The sequence below is a fragment of the Grampus griseus genome, assembly GCF_964374135.1.
Source record: "Grampus griseus genome assembly, chromosome: 20".
NCBI lineage: Eukaryota > Metazoa > Chordata > Mammalia > Artiodactyla > Delphinidae > Grampus > Grampus griseus.
The window spans coordinates 28,343,980-28,364,375 of record NC_139014.1 but is presented as its reverse complement, the minus strand read 5'-3'; the positions used below and the strand labels follow the sequence as shown (position 1 = coordinate 28,364,375).

The 20,396-nt window shown below is 36.0% G+C and overlaps 1 protein-coding gene across 1 annotated transcript in view; it reads left to right on the top strand.

Annotated features, from left to right (window-relative positions):
- BRIP1 (BRCA1 interacting DNA helicase 1) overlaps positions 1–20,396 on the top strand; it is a gene marked incomplete at its 5' end in the record, with an annotated part of 197,017 nt that overhangs the window by 96,123 nt on the left and 80,498 nt on the right. Inside the window, 1 exon segment of the mRNA XM_082678491.1 lies at positions 1,817–1,978. Coding sequence (XP_082534617.1) covers positions 1,817–1,978 — 162 coding nt within the window.

Genomic DNA, 20,396 nt, shown 5'->3' with positions numbered 1-20,396 from the left:
GGCATAGGTTTGGTTATCCCAAGAAAGGTCCACTCTTGTAGCTTCACTCTCAGGGCACCGAATGCTCCCAATGTGTCTTTTATACCTGTTTATTTTTCTTATTCTTGATTCAGGATCCAGTCAAGTATTATATATTGCATTTGGTTTTCAAGTCTCTTTAGTTTTTTTTTTTTCTTATTTTAAACTGAAGTATAGTTGATTTACAGTATTAGTTTCAGGTGTACAACATAGTGATTCAAAGTTTTTATAGATTATTAAAACTCCATTTAAAGTTTATACTCCATTTAAAGTTATAAAATATTGGCTATTATCCCTATGCGGTACAATATATCCTTGTAGCTTATTTATTTTATACATAGTAGTTTGTACTTCTTAATTCGCTACCCCTATCTTGCCCTTCCCCCCACTAGTAACCACTAGTTTGTTCTATTTGGGAATGTTTTCTGTTTTGTTATATTCATTTGTGTTGTAATTTTTAGATTCCACATGTAAGTGATAACATACAGTATTTGTCTTTCTCTGTCTGACTTATTTCACTTAGCCTAATACCCTCCAGGTCCATCCACATTGTTGCAAATGGCAAGATTTTGTTCTTTTTTATGGCTGAGTACTCTTCCAGTGTGTGTGTGTGTGTGTGTATACCACATCTTCTTTATCTGTTCATCTGTGATGGACATTTAGGTTGCTTCCATATCTTTAACTATTGGAAATAACACTACTATGAATATTGGGGTACATGTATCTTTTCAAATTAGTGTTTTTGTTTTCTTCAGATATACTCCCAGAATTGGAATTGCTGGATCATATGGTAGTTCTATTTTTAGTTTTTTGAGGAACCTCCATACAGTTTTCCATAGTGGCTGCACCAGTTCATGCCTCTTTAGTAGTTAAAATAGTTTCCTTGCCCTTTTTTTCTGTCTTTCATGACATTTTTAAAGAATTCAAGTCACCAGTTGTCCTTAGGAGTATTTTATAATCTGGAATTTTCTGATTGTTTTCTCATGATAAGATTCAAGTTAAAGTGTTTGGTAAGAATACTATATAAGTGATATTGTTGCTTCCCATTGTATCATATCAAGAAACACATACTATCAGTTTGTCTTATTACTAGTTGATCATTTGGTTTAAAGTTGATTAAACTGGTATCCATCAGATGTCATCTTGCAAATGTACCTCAATCTTGTATATCATTTCCAAATATAAGACTATTACATTTTTCAACAATCTGAAGTGTTTACATTGTCTTTAGAATACTAATAAAATTTGTACTTTCTCTTAGTCAAATTAACTATACTAAGGCTAGACCTATGTGAATGTAGAGGAATTGCACATAACTGTAACATTTGGTGGGTCTGATTTTCTGACTATAGATCTTTGAGCATCAGGGAATTTGTGAAACAGTAGTTCCTGTCATAATTGAATCTTAGAGACTTAACTATAGCAGATCGTACCAGTCCTCATCTCTTATTTTGGATTCATTTCTGATTTATTCATTTCATTTGTTCCTATCATCTAACAAAATGTTGTTACCTGCTTAATTTTGTAAAGCTGTTGAGGAAATACATAAATATAACCTGTTTTTCTTTCATCCTAAGAGAATTCAGTGGTCTGCCTAAAGTAAAACTTTCATAAATTAAATCTATATATAATTAATTAAAGGTAATAGGAAAAACCCCCAACAATTTAAAAGTAAATTTTCTCTAAACTCATTGCTTGATCTTTTTTTGACATACACGTAATTAAGGCTCCCAAATTAAATGCTAATTTGCCTGCCTCATTTAAGCATAACTCTAATACTGACATATTTATATTCTAGGTTTGGGTTGGCACCATTGGGTCAGGCCCCAAGGGTCGCAGTCTCTGTGCTACCTTCCAGCACACGGAAACATTTGAGTTCCAGGATGAAGTGGGAGCACTTGTGTTATCTGTGTGCCAGACTGTGAGCCAAGGAATTTTGTGTTTCCTGCCATCTTACAAGGTAAAGGAATATTTATTTTTTCTTTTGCCTTTAAAAGATCATGTGGCGTAACCACCACAAGCAACAGGGGAATTACAGTTTCCTAAACTTCATATATTATTTTACTTGTTTACCAAGATGCTGCCTGATGGTTCTACCACAGATTTTTATTCTTAGAGGCAGGTTGATATTTTCATGGTTAAAGGAAAAAGCATTGTTTTCACTTTGATAAATTATACTATTTGAATGTTTCAGTAATCTGAATAAGACTTTCTTTGTTGCCCATCTTTTTTTTTTGGAGTATAATTGCTTTACAATGTTGTGTTAGTTTCTGCTGTACAGTGAAGAGAATCAGCTATATGTATACATATATCCCCTCCCTCTTTGACCTCCCTCCCACCCACTTCCCCCCATCCCACCCATCTAGGTCATCTCAGAGCATGGAGTTGAGCTCCCTGTGCTATACCGGAGGTTCTCACTAGCTATCTATTAGGTTGGCCCAACCCAATATTTTACACCTGGTAGTGTATTTATGTCAAACCTAGTCTCCCAATTCATCCCACCCTCGCTTTCCCTCCCTGTGTCCACATGTCCATTCTCGACGTCTACGTCTCTATTCCTGCCCTCGAACTAGGTTCATCTGTACCATTTTCCTAGATTCCACATACATGCATTAATATATGATATTTGTTTTTCTCTTTCTGACTTACTTCACTCTGTATGACAAACTCTAGGTCCATACACATCTCTACAAATGACCCAGTTTCGTTCCTTTTTATGGCTGAGTAATATTCCATTATATATATGTACCACATCTTCTTTATCCATTCATTTTTCAATGGAAATTTAAGTTGTTTCCATGTCCTGGCTATTGTAAATAGTGCTGCAGTGAACATTGGGGTACATGTGACTTTTTGAATTATGGTTTTCTCAGAGTATATGCCCAGCTGTGGGATTGCTGGGTCATATGGTACTTCTATTTTTAGTTTTTAAAGGAAACTTCATACTGTTCTCCATAGTGGTTGTATCAGTTACATTCCCACCAACAGTGCAAGAGGGTTCCCTTTTCTCCTCACTGTCTCCAGCATTTACTGTTTGTAAATTTTTTTTTTTTTTGTAGATTTTTTGATGATGGCCATTCTGACCTGTGTGAGGTGATACCTCACTGTAGTTTTGATTTGCATTTCTCTACTAATTAGTGATGTTGAGCATCTTTTCATGTGCCTCTTGGCTATCTGTATGTCTTCTTTGGAGAAATGTCTATTTAGGTCGTCCTTCCATTTTTTTTTTTTTTTTTTTTTTTTTGCGGTACGCAGGCCTCTCACTGTTGTGGCCTCTCCCGTTGTGGAGCACAGGCTCCAGACGCGCAGGCTCAGCGGCCATGGCTCACGGGCCCAGCCGCTCCGCGGCAAGTGGGACCTTCCCGGACCGGGGCACGAACCTGTGTCCCCTGCATTGGCAGGTGGACTCTCAACCACTGTGCCACCAGGCAAGCCCGTTGTCCTTCCATTTTTTGATTGGGTTGTTTTTTTTTTGATATTGAGCTGCATGAGCTATTTGTATATTTTGGAGATTAATCCTTTGTCCGTTGCTTCGTTTGCAAATATTTTCTCCCATTCTGAGGGTTGTCTTTCCATGTTGTTTATGGTTTCCTTTGCTGTGCAAAAGCTTTGAAGTTTAATTAGGTCCCATTTGCTTACTTTTTGTTTTTATTTTCATTACTCTGGGAGGTGGATTTAAAAAGATCTTGCTATGATTTATGTCATAGAGTGTTCTTCCTACGTTTTCCCCTAAGAGTTTTGTAGTGACTGGTCTTACATTTAGGTCTTTAATCCATTTTGAGTTTATTTTTGTGTATGGTGCTAGGCAGTGTTCTAATTTCATTCTTTTACCTATAGCTGTCCTGTTTTCCCAGCACCACTTATTGAAGAGGCTGTCTTTTCTGCATTGTATGTCCTTGCCTCCTTTGTCATAGATTAGGTTACCATAGGCACTTGCTTTTATCTCTGAGCTTTCTATCCTGTACCATTGATCTATATTTCTGTTTCTGTGCCAATACCGTACTGTATTGATTACTGTAGCTTTGTAGTATAGTCTGAAGACAGGAAGCCTAATTCCTCCATCTCCGTTTTTCTCTCTCAAGATTGCTTTGGCTATTCGGGATCTTTTGTGTTTCCATACAAATTGTAAAATTTTTTGTTCTAATTCTGTAAAAAATGCTCTGGGTCGTATAGTCATTTGCACAGTATTGATTCTTCCAATCCAAGAACATGGTATACCTCTCCATCTGTTTGTGTCATCTTTGATTTCTTTCATCAGTGTTTTATAGTTTTCTGAGTACAGGTCTTTTGCCTGTACTCAGGTAGGTTTATTCCTAGGTATTTTATTCTTTTTGTTGCAATCGTAAATAGGATTGTTTCTTTAATTTCTCTTTCTGATCTTTCGTTGTTAGTCTATAGGAATACAAAAGATTTCTGTGCATTAACTTGGTATCCCTCAACTTTACTAAATTCATTGATTAGCTCTAGTAGTTTTCTGGTGGTATCTTTAGGGTTTTCTATGTATAGCATCATATCATCTGCAAACAGTGACAGTTTTACTTCTTTTCCAATCTGGATTCCTTTTATTTCCTTTTCTTCTCTGATTGCTATGGCTAGGACTTCCAAAACTATGTTGACTAATAGTGGTGAGAGTAGACATCTTTGTCTTGTTCCTGATCTTAGAGGAAATGCTTTCAATTTTTCATCATTGAGAATGATGTTTACTGAGTTTGTTGTATATGGCCTTTATTATGTTGAGGTAGGTTCCCTCTTAGCCCACTTTCTGGAGAGTTTTTATCATAAATGGGTGTTGAATTTTCTCAAAAGCTTTTTCTGCATCTATTGAGATGATCATATGGTTTTTATTCTTTAATTTGTTACTATGGTGTATCACGTCGATTGATTTGCATATATTGAAAATCCTTACATCTCTGGGATAAATCCCACTTGATCATGGTGTATGATCCTTTTAATGTGTTGTTGGATTCGGTTTGCTAGTATTTTGTTGAGGATTTTTGCGTCTATGTTCATCAGTGATATTGGTCTGTAATTTTCTTTTTTTGTGATATTTTTGTCTGGTTTAGTATCAGGGTGATGGTGGCCTCGTAGAACGAGTTTGAGAGTATTCCTCCCGCTGAAATTTTTTAGAAGAGTTTAAGAAGGATAGGTGTTAGGTCTTCTCTAAATGTTTGATAGAATTCACCTGTGAAGCCATCTGGTCCTGGACTTTTGTTTGTTGGAAGATTTTTAATTACAATTTCAATTTCATTACTTGTGATTTGTCTGTTTATATTTTCTAATTCTTCCTGGTGCAGTCTTGGAACGTTGTAACTTTCCAAGAATTTGTCCATTTCTTCCAGGTTGTCCATTTTATTGTCATATAGTTGCTTGTAATAGTCTCTTATAATCCTTTGTATTTCTGCAGTGTCAGTTGTAATTTCTCCTTTTTCATTTCTGATTGTATTGATTTGAGTCCTCTCCCTTTTCTCTTGATGAGTCTTGCTAAAGGTTTATCAATTTTGTTTAATTTCTCAAAGAGCCGACTTTTAGTTTTATGTAATTCCTCTTTGATTTCTTCAGTGATCTCTTGGTTATTTAGCAGTGCACTGTTTAGTCTCCATGTATTTATGGGTTTTTTTTTTTTTCCTGTGGTTGATTTCTAATCTCAGTGTCGTGGTCAGAAAAGATGCTTGATACAATTTCAGTTTTCTTAAATTTTCCAAGGCTTGATCTGTCCAACATGTGATCTATCCTAGAGAATGTTCCGTGTGCTCTTGAGAAGAAAGTGTATTCTGCCACTTTCAGGTCGAATATCCTATCAATATCAATTAAGTCTATCTGGTCTGTTGTGTCATTTAAAGCTTGTGTTTCCTTATTTATTTTCTGTCTGGATGATCTGTCCATTGGTGTAAGTGGGGTGTTAAAGTCCGCTACTATTACTGTGTTACTGTCAATTTCCCCTTTTATGGCTGTTAGCATTTGCCTTATGTATTGAGGTGCTCCTATGTTGGGTGCATAAATATTTATAATTGTTATACCTTCTTCTTGGTTTGATCCCTTAATCATTATGTAGTGCCCTTCCTTATCTTTTGTAAGTCTTTATTTTACAGTCTATTTTATCTAATTTGCAGTATTGCAAACTATCTGCAGTATTGCTACTGCAGCTTTCTTTTAATTTACAGTTGCATGGAATATCTTTTTCCATCCCGTCACATTCAGTCGGTATGTATCCCTAGGTCTGAAGTGGGTCTCTTGTAAGACAGCATATATATGAGTCTTGTTTCTGTATCCATTCAGCCAGTTTGTGTCTTTTGGTTGGACATTTAATCCATTTACATTCAAGGTAATTATCGATATGTATGTTCCTATTACCATTTTCTTAATTGTTTTGGGTTTCTTTTTGTGGGTCTTTTCCTTCTCTTGTGTTTCCCACCTAGAGAAGTTCCTTTAGCATTTGCTGTAAAGCTGGTTTGGGGGTGCCGAATTCTCTCAGCTTTTGTTTGTTTGTGAAGGTTTTGATTTCTCCATTGAATCTGAATGAGATCCTTGCTGGGTAGAGTAATCTTGGTTGCAGGTGTTTCCCTTTCATCACTTTAAATATGTCCTACTACTCCCTTCTGGCCTGCAGAGTTTCTGCTGAAAAATCAGCTGATAACCTTATGGGGATTCCCTTGTATGTTATTTGTTGCTTTTTCCTTACTGCTTTTAATATTTTTTCTTTGAATTTAATTTTTATTAGTTTGATTATTATGTTTCTTGTTGTGTTTCTACTTGGGTTTATCCTGCCTGGGACTCTCTGTGCTTCCTGGACTTGAGTGGCTATTTTCTTTCCCATGTTAGGGAAGTTTTCAACCATAATCTCTTCAAATATTTTCTCGGACCCTTTGTCTTTCTTCTCTTCTTCTGGGACCCCTAGGATTCGAATGTTGGTGTGTTTAATGTTGTCCTAGAGGTCTCTGAGACCATCCTCATTTCTTTTCATTCTTTTTTCTTTTTTCTGCTCCTCGGCAGTTATTTCCACCGTTCTGTCTTCCAGCTCACTTATTCGTTCTTCAGCCTCAGTTATTCTGCTATTGATTCCTTCTAGGGTATTTTTCATTTCAGTTATTGTGTTGTTCATCATTGTTTGTTCTTTAGTTCTTCTCGGACCTTGTTAAACATTTCTTGTATTTTCTCAATCCATGCCTCCATTCTATTTCCAAGATACTGGATCATTTTTACTATCATTACTCTGAATTCTTTTTCAGGTAGGTTGCCTATTTCCTCTTAATTTATTTGGTCTTGTAGGTTTTTATCTTGCTCCTTCATCTGTTAACATATTGTTTTGTCATCTCATTTTTCTTGATGGGTGGGGCTGTGTTCCTGTCTTACTGGTTGGTCTGAGTCATCCAGCCCTGGAGTTTGCAGTTAGTTTGGTAGAGCTGGGTCTTGGAGCCAAGATGAGGACCTCTGGGAGACCTCACTCTGATTAATATTCCCTGGGGTCTGAGGTTCCCTGTTAGTCCAGCTGTTTGGACTCAAAGCTCCCATCACAGGAGCTCAGGCCTGACTCCTGCCCTGGAACCAAGATTCTGCAAGTTGCACAGCACAGAAAAAAAAAAAAAGGAGCTGAACAATAAGAAAGAATAAAAAATAAAATAAAATTGGAAAAGTTAAAAATGTACTAGAAAAAATTAAGATATAAATGAAACAACAATAACTAGCCAAAACAGAACCACAACAGGAAAAATAAAAAGGGTGGCCAGAAAATGCTTTGGCTGTTGGGAAGCGGAGTTTAGGCGGAGGTGGGGCCTAGGCTCAGGACCAGTGTGGCTAGAAAAGGTCCTGGGGGTTGGTGGCGGGACTTGGACTCAGCACAGCTGGAGGGGGCCTCAGAGAGTGGAGGTTCAGGCCCAGGACCCCAGCAGGCTTCTTGGGGTCCGAGTGGGTAGGGGCCCCATTCCCTTCCAGTCCTCTGATCTCTCAAAGGTCTCTCAAAGGTCTCTCACCATCCCTGCTGATCTCCTCACTGTGAGTGGGCCCTTCCTAGCGTGGGAACCTTTCCCCTGCCCCAGCCACCCCTCAGGGGCACTGGTCTGGTCTCGCCTGCACTTCACCCCCTCCCTCCCCCCGTGTCGCACCTGGTTGCGTGGGGGTTCCTCCCATCCCCTTAGGTTTCTGAGGTCCCCCACCAGTGCCTGGTATGTGCCCTAGTTATGAGGAGATGTAAACTCTGCATCCTCCTACTCTGCCATCTTGACTCCGCCTCCTGTTGGCCGTCTTTTTACTTCATGTATTTGAGTAGAAAAAAATTTTTTTTCTTGTTTTTAGAGTTGCTGTGAGTTTTAATAATATTTTCTTATGTTAAATTGAGTTATATCTTGTATTTTAGTCCTCCTAATACTCAAAGCATTAAAAGCACATATAATTCCTGAGAGTAAAATCATACTTTATGAAAATCTAAGCTAAATTTCAATGTAGAGAAGTGGCATTCCCTTTTCTTTTTTCATAGGAAGTTATTATATATGTAAGGACATTAGCGTAAGTAATATATTTGAATGGGAATATTGATACTTTTGGCTCTTCTTCTGTCTACATACTGCTATGGTCTGATGTTTCTCCCCATATGTTTCTCCCCATATATTAAAATCCTAACCCCCAAAGATGATGACATTAGGAAGTGGGGCCTTTGGGAGATGCTTATGTCATGAGGATAGAGTCCTCATGAATGGGATTAATGACTTACAAAAGAGGCTCCAGAGAGATTCCTTGTCCTTTCCACCATGTGAGGACACTGTGAACCAGGAAGAGGGCCCTCACCAAACATGACCATGCCGGTGCCTTGATCTTGTACTTTCCAGAACTGTAAATGATAAATTTCTGTTGTTTATAAGCTACCCAGTTCCTGGCACTTTGTTGTAGCAGCTGGAATGGGACTAAGATGCATAGTTTGTTCGCCAAATATGCAGTAAATTAGTTCTTCTGTAGATAAATTGAAGGAATTACTTTCAGAAGAAATTTAGTCATATAGGTTTTTTTTTTAATAAGAATGTCTAAAAATGGACATATACATATTCAAAATTCTTAATACAAAGCAATATTTATTCCAGAGTGTAAACACCTACACCAAAAGTTATGTTAAGGAAAACTAATAATTAAGCCTGGAATTAAAGAAAAGCAAGGTCTCAGCACATTAAGAAAACGTTTTGAATTAACACCATAATGTAAATCAACTATATTTCAATAGAATAAAATTTAAAAGAAAGAAACCCTTTTTATATTTTTATAGTTTCCAATCACAATCACAAAAAGTGAGCCAGGAATTGCCCAGTTGAGTAAATGAACAATTTCATTTTCTGTTAGGCTTCAACAAAGTTTTTAATTACTAATTCAATCTTCTCACTAGCTTTAAAATTCTTCAGATTGTCTATTTCTCCATGATTTGGTTTTTGTAGATCATGTTTCTAGGAATTCATCCCTTTTGTCTAGGTTATCCAGTTTCTTTCCTTCTGCTAGTTTTAGGTTGTTTGCTCTTCTTTTTCTAGTTTCTTAAGGTGTAATATTAGGTTATTGATTTAAAATGTTTTTCAAGTGTGCGATTACAGATATAAATTTCCCTCTTAGCACTGCTTTCTTTGCATCCTATAAATTTTGGTATGTTTTGTTTTCATTTTCATATTTGTCAAGGTATTTTCTTATTTCTCTTGTGATTTCTTCTTTGACCTATTGGTTGCTTAAAAAGTGTGCTTGATTTCCTTACATTTGAATTTTCTAGTTTTCTTTCTGTTATTTATTACTTGTTTTATTCCATTGTTATCAGAAAAGGCATTTTGTATGATTACAGTCTTTTATTGAGACTTGATTTGTGGACTAGCATGTGGTCTCTCCTGGAAAATGTTCCATGTGCATTTGGGGAAAATGTGTATTCTCCTGCTGTTTGGTGGTGTTCTATATATGTCTGTTAGGTCCAGTTGCTTTACAGTGTTGTTCAAGTTCTCTGTTTCCTTATCTATCTCTGTCCAGTTTATATGCATTATTAGAAATGGGGTATTGAAATCTCCAACTGTTATTGTAGAATTATCAGTTTCTCTCTTCAACTCTGTCATTGTGTGCTTCATATGTCTTGGGTGCTCTAGTTTTGGTTTTGTTTACAATTGTTATATGTTCTTCTGAATTGGCCCGTTTTATCAATATGTAGTATCCTTTGTCCATTGTAACAATTTCTGGTGTATTTGTCTCATATTAATAATGGCATCCTACCTTTCTTTTGGTAATCATTTGCATGGAATCCCTTTTTCCATCCTTTTACTTTTGACCTTCACATCTTTAGATCTAAAGTGAATCTCTGTCTCTTTTTTAAATTGAACTGTAATTGATTTACAGTATTGCATTAGTTTCAGGTATACAACATAGTGACTTGGGTTATTACAAGATGTTGGGTATAATTCCCAGTGCTAAACAGTAAATCCTTGTTGCTTATCTATTTTATATATAGTAGTTTGAACCTGTTAATAAAGTGAATCTCTTGTAGTCAACATATAGTTGGACCATATATATTTTTAATCCATTCTGCCAATGTCTGCTTTTTGATTGGAGAATTTAATTCACTTATTTTTAAAGTAATAAATGTAAGAAAAGACTTCAGCCATTTTATTATTTGTTTTCTGTATGTTTTACAACTATTATGTACCTCACATTTCCTCCATCATTACCTTTTTTGTTTGGTTGATTTTTTTGTAGTTACACATTTTGATTCTTTTCTCATATTCTTTCGTGTATATTTCATAGGGTTTTTTTTTTTGTGGCTAACATGGGGATTGCCTATAACATCCTAAAGTTATAACAGTCTGATTTTTTAAAAATTTATGTTATTGAAGTATAGTTGATTTACAGTGTTGTGTTAATTTCTGCTGTGGGATAGCAAAGTGATTCAGGTGTGTGTGTGTGTGTGTGTGTGTGTGTGTGTGTGTGTATGTATATTTTTTCATATTCTTTTTCATTATGGTTTATCACAGTGCTATGCAGTAGGACCTTGTCTATCCATTCTGTATATAATAGTTTGCATCTGCTCATCCCAAACTCCTGATCCATCCCTCCCCCCACCACACTTGACAACCACAAGTCTGTTCTCTATGTCTGTGAGTCTGTTTCTGTTTCGTAGATAAGTTCATTTGTGTCATATTTTAGATTTCACATATAAGTGATATCCTATGGTATTTGTCTTTCTCATTCTGATTTACTTCACTTAGTATGATAATCTCTAGGTCCATCCATGTTGCTGCAAATGGCATTATTTCATTCTTTTTTATGGCCGAGTAGTATTCCATTGTATATATGTACCACATCTTTATCCATTCATCTGTCAATGGACATTTAGGTTGTTTCTGTGTCTTGTCTATTGAGAATAGTTCTGCTATGAACATAGGGGTGCAGGTATCTTTTTGAATTATAGTTTTGTCTGGATATATGCCCAGGAGCAGGATTGCTGGATCAAATGGCAACTCTAGTTTTAGTTCTCTGAGGAACCTCTGTACTGTTTTCCATTGTGGCTGCACCAACTTACATTCCCACCAACAGTGTAGGAGGGTTCCCTTTTCTCCACACCCTCTTCAGCATTTGTTGTTTGTAGCTTTTTTAATAATGGCCATTCTGCCTGGTGTGAGGTGGTACCTCATTGTAGTTTTTTTTTTTTTTCCGGTATGTGGGCCTCTCACTGTTGCGGCCTCTCCTGTTGCGGAGCACAGGCTCCGGACGCGCAGGCTCAGCGGCTATGGCTCACGGGCCTAGCTGCTCCGCGGCATGTGGGATCTTCCCAGACCGGGGCACGAACCCTTGTCCCCTGCATTGGCAGGTGGACTCTCAACCACTGTGCCACCAGGGAAGCCCCTCATTGTAGTTTTGATTTGCATTTTTCTAATAATTAGTGATGCTGAGCATCTTTTCATGTTCCTATAGCAGTCTGATTTGAATTGATACCAACTTAACTTCATTTGTGTACAAATACTCCACTTGTAGACAGATCCATCCCCCCATTATGTTACTGATGTTACAAATTATTTCTTTATACATATGTTCTTGATAACTCAGGATTATAATAATTTTTATGCATTTGCCTTTTAAATCCTGTAAAAATTAAAAATAGAGTCCTAAACCAAAATTACAATAATAGTGGCTTTGTATTTGCCCATATATTTACCTTTACCTTTATTATACCATTATATGGTCTTAAGTTGCTGTCTTGAATCCTTTCATTTCATAATGAAGGACTCCCTTTAGCATTTCTTGTAGGGAAAGTCTAGTGTAATGAACTCTCTCAGCTTTTGTTTATCTGGATATGTCATAATTTCTTTCTCATATTTGAAGGACAGTTTTGTCATATGTAGAATTCTCAGTTGATAGTTTTTTCTTCAGCACTTTAAATATGTCATCCCACTGCTTCCTGGCCTCCAAGGTTTCTGATGAGAAGCGAGCTTATGATCTTATTGAGGATCCTTGTATGTGATGAGTTGTTTCTCTCTTGCTTGCTTTTATAGCTTTTTAATGCTTATTAGAAAAAAGAGAGAAATATCTTAAAATTATAGTCTAAGTTTGCACATTATAAAAAAAGAGGAAAATAAACACAAAGAGAAAAGGAAATAAGTAAGAACAAAACAATAAAATAGAAAACTGATAAATAATAGAAACAAATAAATGAAACTAAGAGCTATAGTCATTATTAAAGTATACTAATAAAATGAAAAACTTAACCAGACTGGGCTTCCCTGGTGGTGCAGTGGTTGAGAGTCTGCCTGCCGATGCAGGGGACACGGGTTCATGCCCCGGTCTGGGAGGATCCCACATGCCGCGGAGCGTCTAGGCCCGTGAGCCATGACCACTGAGCCTGCACGTCCGGAGCTTGTGCACCGCAACGGGAGAGGCCACAACAGTGAGAGGCCCACATACCGCAAAAAAAAAAACACAAAAAACTTAACCAGACCAATTAAGAATAAATAAATAAATAAATAGAATAAATGTTACCAATATTAGGAATTAAGAGGGAACATGGTTACAGATTCTGTTGAGTTAAAAAGGTAATAGAGAAATAATTTCAAAAACTTTATGCCAGGGACGAAGTGAGAGAGTGGCATGGACATATATACACTACCAAATGTAAAATAGATAGCTAGTGGGAAGCAACCACACAGCACAGGGAGATCAGCTCAGTGCTTTGTGACCATCTAGAGGGGTGGGATAGGGAGGCTGGGAGGGAGATGCCGGAGGGAGGAGATATGGGGATATACGTATATGTATGGCTGATTCACTGTTGTAAAGCAGAAACTAACACACCATTGTAAAGCAATTATACTCCAATAAAGATGTTTAAAAAAAAAACTTTACGCCAAGCAGTTAAACACCTTACCTGAAATAGACAAATTCCTTGAAAGACACGGATTATGAAAATTGACTCAACAAGAACCAGGTAATTCAAATAAAATATCTGTTGAAAAAATTAAAGTAGTAATTCAAATTTTTCAACAAGGAAAAGTGTAGGCTCAGATGTCTTCATTGCTGAATTCTATCAAGAATACACACATTTGGGGGACTTCCCTGGTGGTGCAGTGGATAAGACTCCACGCTCCCAATGCAGGGGGCCCAGGTTCAATCTCTGGTTAGGAAACTAGATTCTACATATATGCCGCAACTAAGAGTTTACATGCCACAACTAAGGACCCCACAAGCTGCAGCTAAGGAGCCCACCTGCCACAACTAAGGAGCCCACTTGCTGCAACTAAGACCCGGTGCAACCAAATAAATAAATATTTTTTAAAAAGTACACAAACTCAAAAAATAGAGGAAGAAGGAGCACTTCCCAACTCATCAGGCAAGCATAACTCTGATATCAGAGCCAAACAAGGACATTACAAAAAACAAAATTGTAGACCAACACAGTCCTAAAAGTCTTTAATAAAAAATTGGTAAATTTAATCCATTAATATAAAAAGGATCATACATAGTGACTAAGTGGGATTCATTCTGGGAAGCCAATAATTGTTCAGTCTTTAAAAATCAAGCATTATAATTTACCAGAGCAGGATAAATTAGAAAAAATACATGTTTATCTAAATTTTTCAGGTAAAGCATTTTACAAATTCATTGCCAATTTATGATGTAAACTTTTAGTAAACAAAGAACAACCTGATAAAGGGGAATCTATGAAAAACTTACAGCTAACATCCTGCTTAATGTTGTAAGAGTGAATGCTTTTTTGCCTAACTAGGCACAGATATCCATTCTCACTGCTTGCATTCAACATTGTATTCAGTGCAGTAAGGCAAGAAAAGGAAATAAAAGATATAAGGATTTGAAAGGAAGTAAAATTGTTTTTGGTCAGACTTCGTGATTGTGTACTTAGAAAATCCTAACGAATCTACCAAAAAGCTATTAGAATTAATAACTAAACGTAGCAACCTCTCAGTCTAGAGCAGGTCAATATACATAAACAGATTGTATGTCTATACTAGTAATGAACTATTGGAAAATAAAATTTAAAACAATACCACTTAAAAACACTTAAAAAGCATGAAATTATGTGCATGACATGTATGACCTGAACACTAAAAAGTATAAACATTGCTGAGAGAAATTAAAGCCTATATAAAAAAATCTATGTAAATGTGGAGACATACCACGTTAATGAGTTGGAAGTCTCAGTATTGCTAAGGTGTCTGTTTTCCTGAAATTTATCTATACACTCAAGCCAATCTTAGTATAAAAATAGAAATTTCAATAGCCTTTTTCTTTAGAAATTGATATGATTCTATAATGCACACAAAAATGCAATTACTTTGATTTTTTTAACTTAGAAAAATAAACAAACAGAAAGCTAGAAGTTGTAAAATACTTGGTTTCAAGATTTACTGTAAAGCTACAAAATTCAAGACAGTTGGGTATGGGTATAAGAATAGACAATACAGTTGACCCTTGAACAATGTGGGGGCTGGGGCACCAACTTTCTGAGCAGTCAGAAATTTGCTATCACTTTACAATTGGCCCTTCGTGTCTGTGGTCCTCAGATTCAACGAACCACTGATTGTGTAGTACTGTAGTATGTATTTACTGGAAAAAAAATCTGCATATTTAAGTATGAAGCAGTTCAAGTCCATGTTGTTCATGTGTATATCAGTGGAACAAAACAGAGTCCAGAAATAGATCCACATGTATATATGTATGGTCAACTGACTTTTGACAAAGATATCAGGGTAATTTAATGGAGAAGTGGCAGTCTTTTCAAGAAAACAGAACACTTGTATATCCATTTGAGATAAAATGAATATTGATACCTTATAACCTTTTATAACCTTATAAAAATTAACTCAAAAGTGATCACATACCTAAACATAAAAGCTAAAACATAACTAAAATCACCTCTTCAAAGAGCTTATCTCCAAATATAGTCACATTCTGAGGTACGGGGGGTTAGGGCTTTAACATGAATTTTGGGGAAGAACAAAGCCCATAACAGGGCACAAAAGAACTTTTGGGGGAAACGTAAATGTTCCATATTTTGATTATGGTAGGAGTTTCTTGGGGACATGCATTTGTCAGAACTCATTGAGCTGTTTGCTTAAAATGGTTGTATTTTGTTATGTGTAAATTATACCTCAATAAAATTGCTTTTTGAAACAGCAAAACATCAACTCAAATAAAACAGAAGAAATAAAAATTCTCATTGCAAATCTGATTAAAATTTAATTAAGATAGGGACTTCCCTGACGGTCCAGTGGTTCAGACTCCACACTTCCGCTGTAGGGGGCAAAGGTTCAATCCTTCGTTGGGGAGCTAAGATCCGCGTGCTATACCAGGCACCCAAAATTTAAAAAATAAATAAATAAATAAAATATGTTTATCTGGAAAGGATAATATAGGATTTTCCCACACAGGAATATGGTGTGTGACTATACTACGAATTGTATTTGTATCCTTCAGTAAAATTAGGTAGTTAAACCAACAATGAAACAATGACCTTACCACTTTGCCTTTAACAGAAGTACATAAATAGATACATTCTGCTTTTCATTAGGTTAGCTGGTATTCTACTATAAATAAATAGCTGAAAAATTAACTTTTTGATATGAAAACCTGTGTGTTTGAATGTAGTTCAAATTCACTTATAAAATGAATGTTGAATTATTTATACAAATTGACATGCCATGAGTTTTTAGTTAATCAATCTTATGTTATAGTTTATATTCCCAACAAGCTTCTACTTCACCTTCATGAAGTCTAGAATGTTTAATAATGTAGGTGCAATAGGCAGGTAAGAGTTCAGCTAAAGCAAATCATCAACCCAAAAAAAAAAGGGGGAGGGAAAGATGTTATAAGATTTTAAAATGGTAAACAAAATAATGAAATTCTATTTTAATTAATGAATAATATGTCTATATATACAACATTAAGACTAGAATGCTATTAACATCTAACATTAGATACCAATCCATAATTATGACATAATGAGAATAATTGATGAAGTATTTTTTTAATGTTCTTTTTAAAATTTATTTATTTTATTTATTTTTAGTTGCATTGGGTCTTTGTGGCATGTGGGCTTTCTCTAGTTGTGGTGAGCAGGGGCTACTCTTCATTGTGGTGCGCGTGCTTCTCATTGCAGTGGCTTCTCTTGTTGCAGAGCACAGGCTCTAGGCATGTGGGCTTCAGTAGTTGTGGCATACAGGCTCAATAGTTGTAGCTCACAGGCTCCAGAGCGCAGTCTCAATAGTTGTGGCGCATGGGTTTAATTGCTCCGTGACATGTGGGATCCTTCCGGACCAGGGATCAAACCCATGTCCCCTGCATTGGCAGGTGGATTCTTAACCACTGTGCCACTAGGGAAGTCCCGATAAAGTATTATTATTGTTTTACAGATGTATAACTCACAATTTTAAAACATATCTAATTACAATGGCATAGTAAACAGCTTCCATAGAAACATCAGTAACTGATGATAAATCGACTGAAGTTTATAGGCATTAGCCCTTTTCTCTTTGTTGGATACTTTGTCTTTGATAAGATAACAGGTCCCAGGACTTTTTACATCTTAATGTAGACAGATTGATGACTTGTACACTAATGGTTTTTATCTTAACCTTGTTTAAAAGCATCTTTTTCCTTTCTGATACTCTGATACCCTTTGAGTATCAATTCTGATACTCATTTTCAAAAGTTACTTTTGCTAGCACTGCTACTGATTTTACCATAGATACATTTTCTTTTAGTGTATGTTCACCTTGTCTTGTAACAGTAAAAAAAATCTTAAAAATGACAATTGTAACATAGCTTCCTAGTAAAAGTACATTTTCTAAATAAGTGAAAATTTTAAGTAAATTTTTAAAAGTGCTGGCTTTATTATAATAAACATTGCATACTTTAAATATCCTACTTTTTGTTTCTATTGATTTTCCTTTTCCGGATGTTTCATGTAAATGGAATCATACAATATGTGGCCTTCTGTGTGTGGCTTCTTCACTTAGCATAATGTTTTCATGGTTTATCTGTGTTGTAAGATGAATCAATACTTTATTCCTTTTTATGGATGAATGTATTCCTTTTACTTTCAATCTGTTTGTATCTTTGAATTTAAAGTGTGTCTTTTGTAGATAGCATGTAGTTGGATCATTTTAAAAAGTCTGTTCTGGGGCCTCCCTGGTGGCGCAGTGGTTGAGAGTCCGCCTGCCGATGCAGGGGACACGGGTTCGTGCCCCAGTCCAGGAAGATCCCAGATGCCGCGGAGCGGCTGGGCCTGTGAGCCATGGCCGCTGAGCCTGCGCATCCGGAGCCTGTGCTCCGCAGCGGGAGAGGCCACAACAGTGAGAGGCCAGTGTACCGCAAAAAAAAAAAAAAAAAAGTCTGTTCTGCTAGTCTCTGCCTTTTTAGAGTGTTTACTCCATTTAAATTTAATGTAATTATTGATAAGGTAATTTTTACATCTGCCACTTCGCTATTTGTTTTCTGTATGTTGTCTTTCTCTCCCTCTATTCCTCCATTACTTCCTTCTTTTCTGTTAGATATATATTTTCTAGTGTGCCATTTAAATTTTTCTAGTGTGCTCTTTTAATTTCATTAGCATTTCTTTTACTATATATTTTTGAGTTATTTTCTTAATGGCTGTCCTGGGAATTACAATAGACAATTTATACAATGTAGTTTGAATTGATACTAAATTTCAATAGTATGTTAAAACTTAGATCTTCTATAGCTATATTATGTCCCACTTTCTTTGTGCTATCGTTGTCATAAAAATTACATATTTATACATTGTATGCCTATCAGAACAGATTTATAATTATTGCTTTATGCATTTGTCTTTTAAATGAGACAGGAGACAAAAAGTTACAAATAAAAAATATATTTATACTGCCTTTTTTTGTTTACGTATGTTGTTACTTTTACCAGTACTCTAATTCTTCCTGTAGATTTCACTTACTGTCTAGTGTCTCTAAACACTCATTCTTAAATAGAGTCTGCCTTGCACCTCTCTCAGTTGTAATCCATTGTCATTATCATGGAGCCCTTTTGATCTGATGGTAAGGTATTGGGAAAGGCAAATCATCCTCTAATTCTTTGATTAAGTCTCAGTCCTTTAGTGGGCCTGTGTCCTTGGGCTATAACCTTCACATGTGTTTCTCAGCTCTTTATTCATCTCCTTAGATGAGTCAGGAAGTCTAGAGGGAGCTGAAGTTTGGATAATTTTCCTTTTCTCCAATTTTGGATAAGGCTGTAGCAAAGTCTTCTCCCTTACTGGGAGATTGGCATTTGTTATGGCGAATGCCTAGAGTATATTTCAAAATGGTTGTTTTCCCCCTCTCCCTGCCAGAAAAAGGAGGATTTTTCTTAACTCTTTACTGTGATAACTTTGGAGGGGATGTTCCTGGAGGTAGTATCTACAAAATATGGGGGCCCCCTAGGGATGTGGCCCATAGGAGTTTCTCACTATTACACTAGTATACACTGTGCCTCCGGCAATTAATCCAAATTATCATTTAAGCATTCCTACCAATTTATGGTTTTAGTGTCTTCTGCGCCCAGTAGCATTTCTGGACTGTGATTCTCTGTATTCACTATCTCTTCAGATTTTAGGATAGCAGTTTGCCTTATGACCTCAGTTCTCTGATGTGTCCAAGTCATTGATTTTCAGTTTGTTCAGCTTTTTTCTTGGTGTAAATTGGGTATGATGACTTCTGAGTTCTTTACATATTGGAGCTGAAAGTGGAAGTCCTAATTTTATCTTTTAAAATATATTTTCAACTGAGTTTCAGAATGTAGATAGAATTTACTTAAAAGATAGAACCAACACATTGTAATAGTCTTTGTCTGTACCACTGTCAACTCTTACACGTTACAGTGGCTAGAGTCATTGAATGTCATCTCTTTTGCATTTTGAAGGGGTTAGACATTGGACATGCAGAAGACATGAGAGCTTACATTAGAATTTATTTCGGGGGAAATTTGGGACATACAAATTTAAGTTTTCAAATCACACATTGCAGTGGTAAATAATTTTTTCCTGTATGTCTAGATAATTACAATCCATGTTTTACTCAAAACTTTACTCTTTTACTGAGAGAAATGAAATGAATTTCCTTTTATTATAAACTGCAGCATTTGTGTAAGGATAAAAATGAGAAAGTTGTCGTTCTAGATTCCCCTCACACACACACACACACACACACACACACACACACACTTCTTTCAGAGCCTTCTAAAGTTACTAAATATTGTAATAGTTTCATGAAGAATACCATTCCTCCACTAAGATAAATTTGATTTTGACTCTATTGTCATTTAACTAGTGGCACCACTGCTTTAGAACTCTCTGAGAGATCATTTTTATGGGTACAAGAGTTTTTAAACTCTTTTTATGGATAGAGAAGTTTCCATTAAATCATTTTGAAAAGAGACTCTCTGGTGCCAAAGTAGCAACTTGGATCTTTTTATTTGTACATTGCAGACTGTGATTTTCTTTTACATCTTTGAGTAAAAACTATTTTCCCTGAGGGGACATTTTGCATTCACCACTGATTGTCAGATAAGGAATAAAATGCAAAATGTTTCAGTCTCTATTTACAATTTTTATAAATATTGTTTAATATTAAGCTTGTAAGTTGAGAAATTTGCAATGCTACTAGTTTGACGTTTCTCATTTTTAAGCTATACTGCATTTAATTTAAAGGAGAAACCAAATTGTTCCACGTAAAACATTTTTCTTTTTTCTTGTTTAGATACTTGAAGTTTCGGTAGATTATGGATTTGCCTTATTTTAAGTGATCAACTGAGCCTTTTTAAGGAATTTTTTCCACTGTGTTAAATAAAAGGAATCTTGATGTTGTTGCAGCCTTTGGGATGGTGATAAGGAGGTTGTACATCTCTGAGAAGTGAGGAGTAGT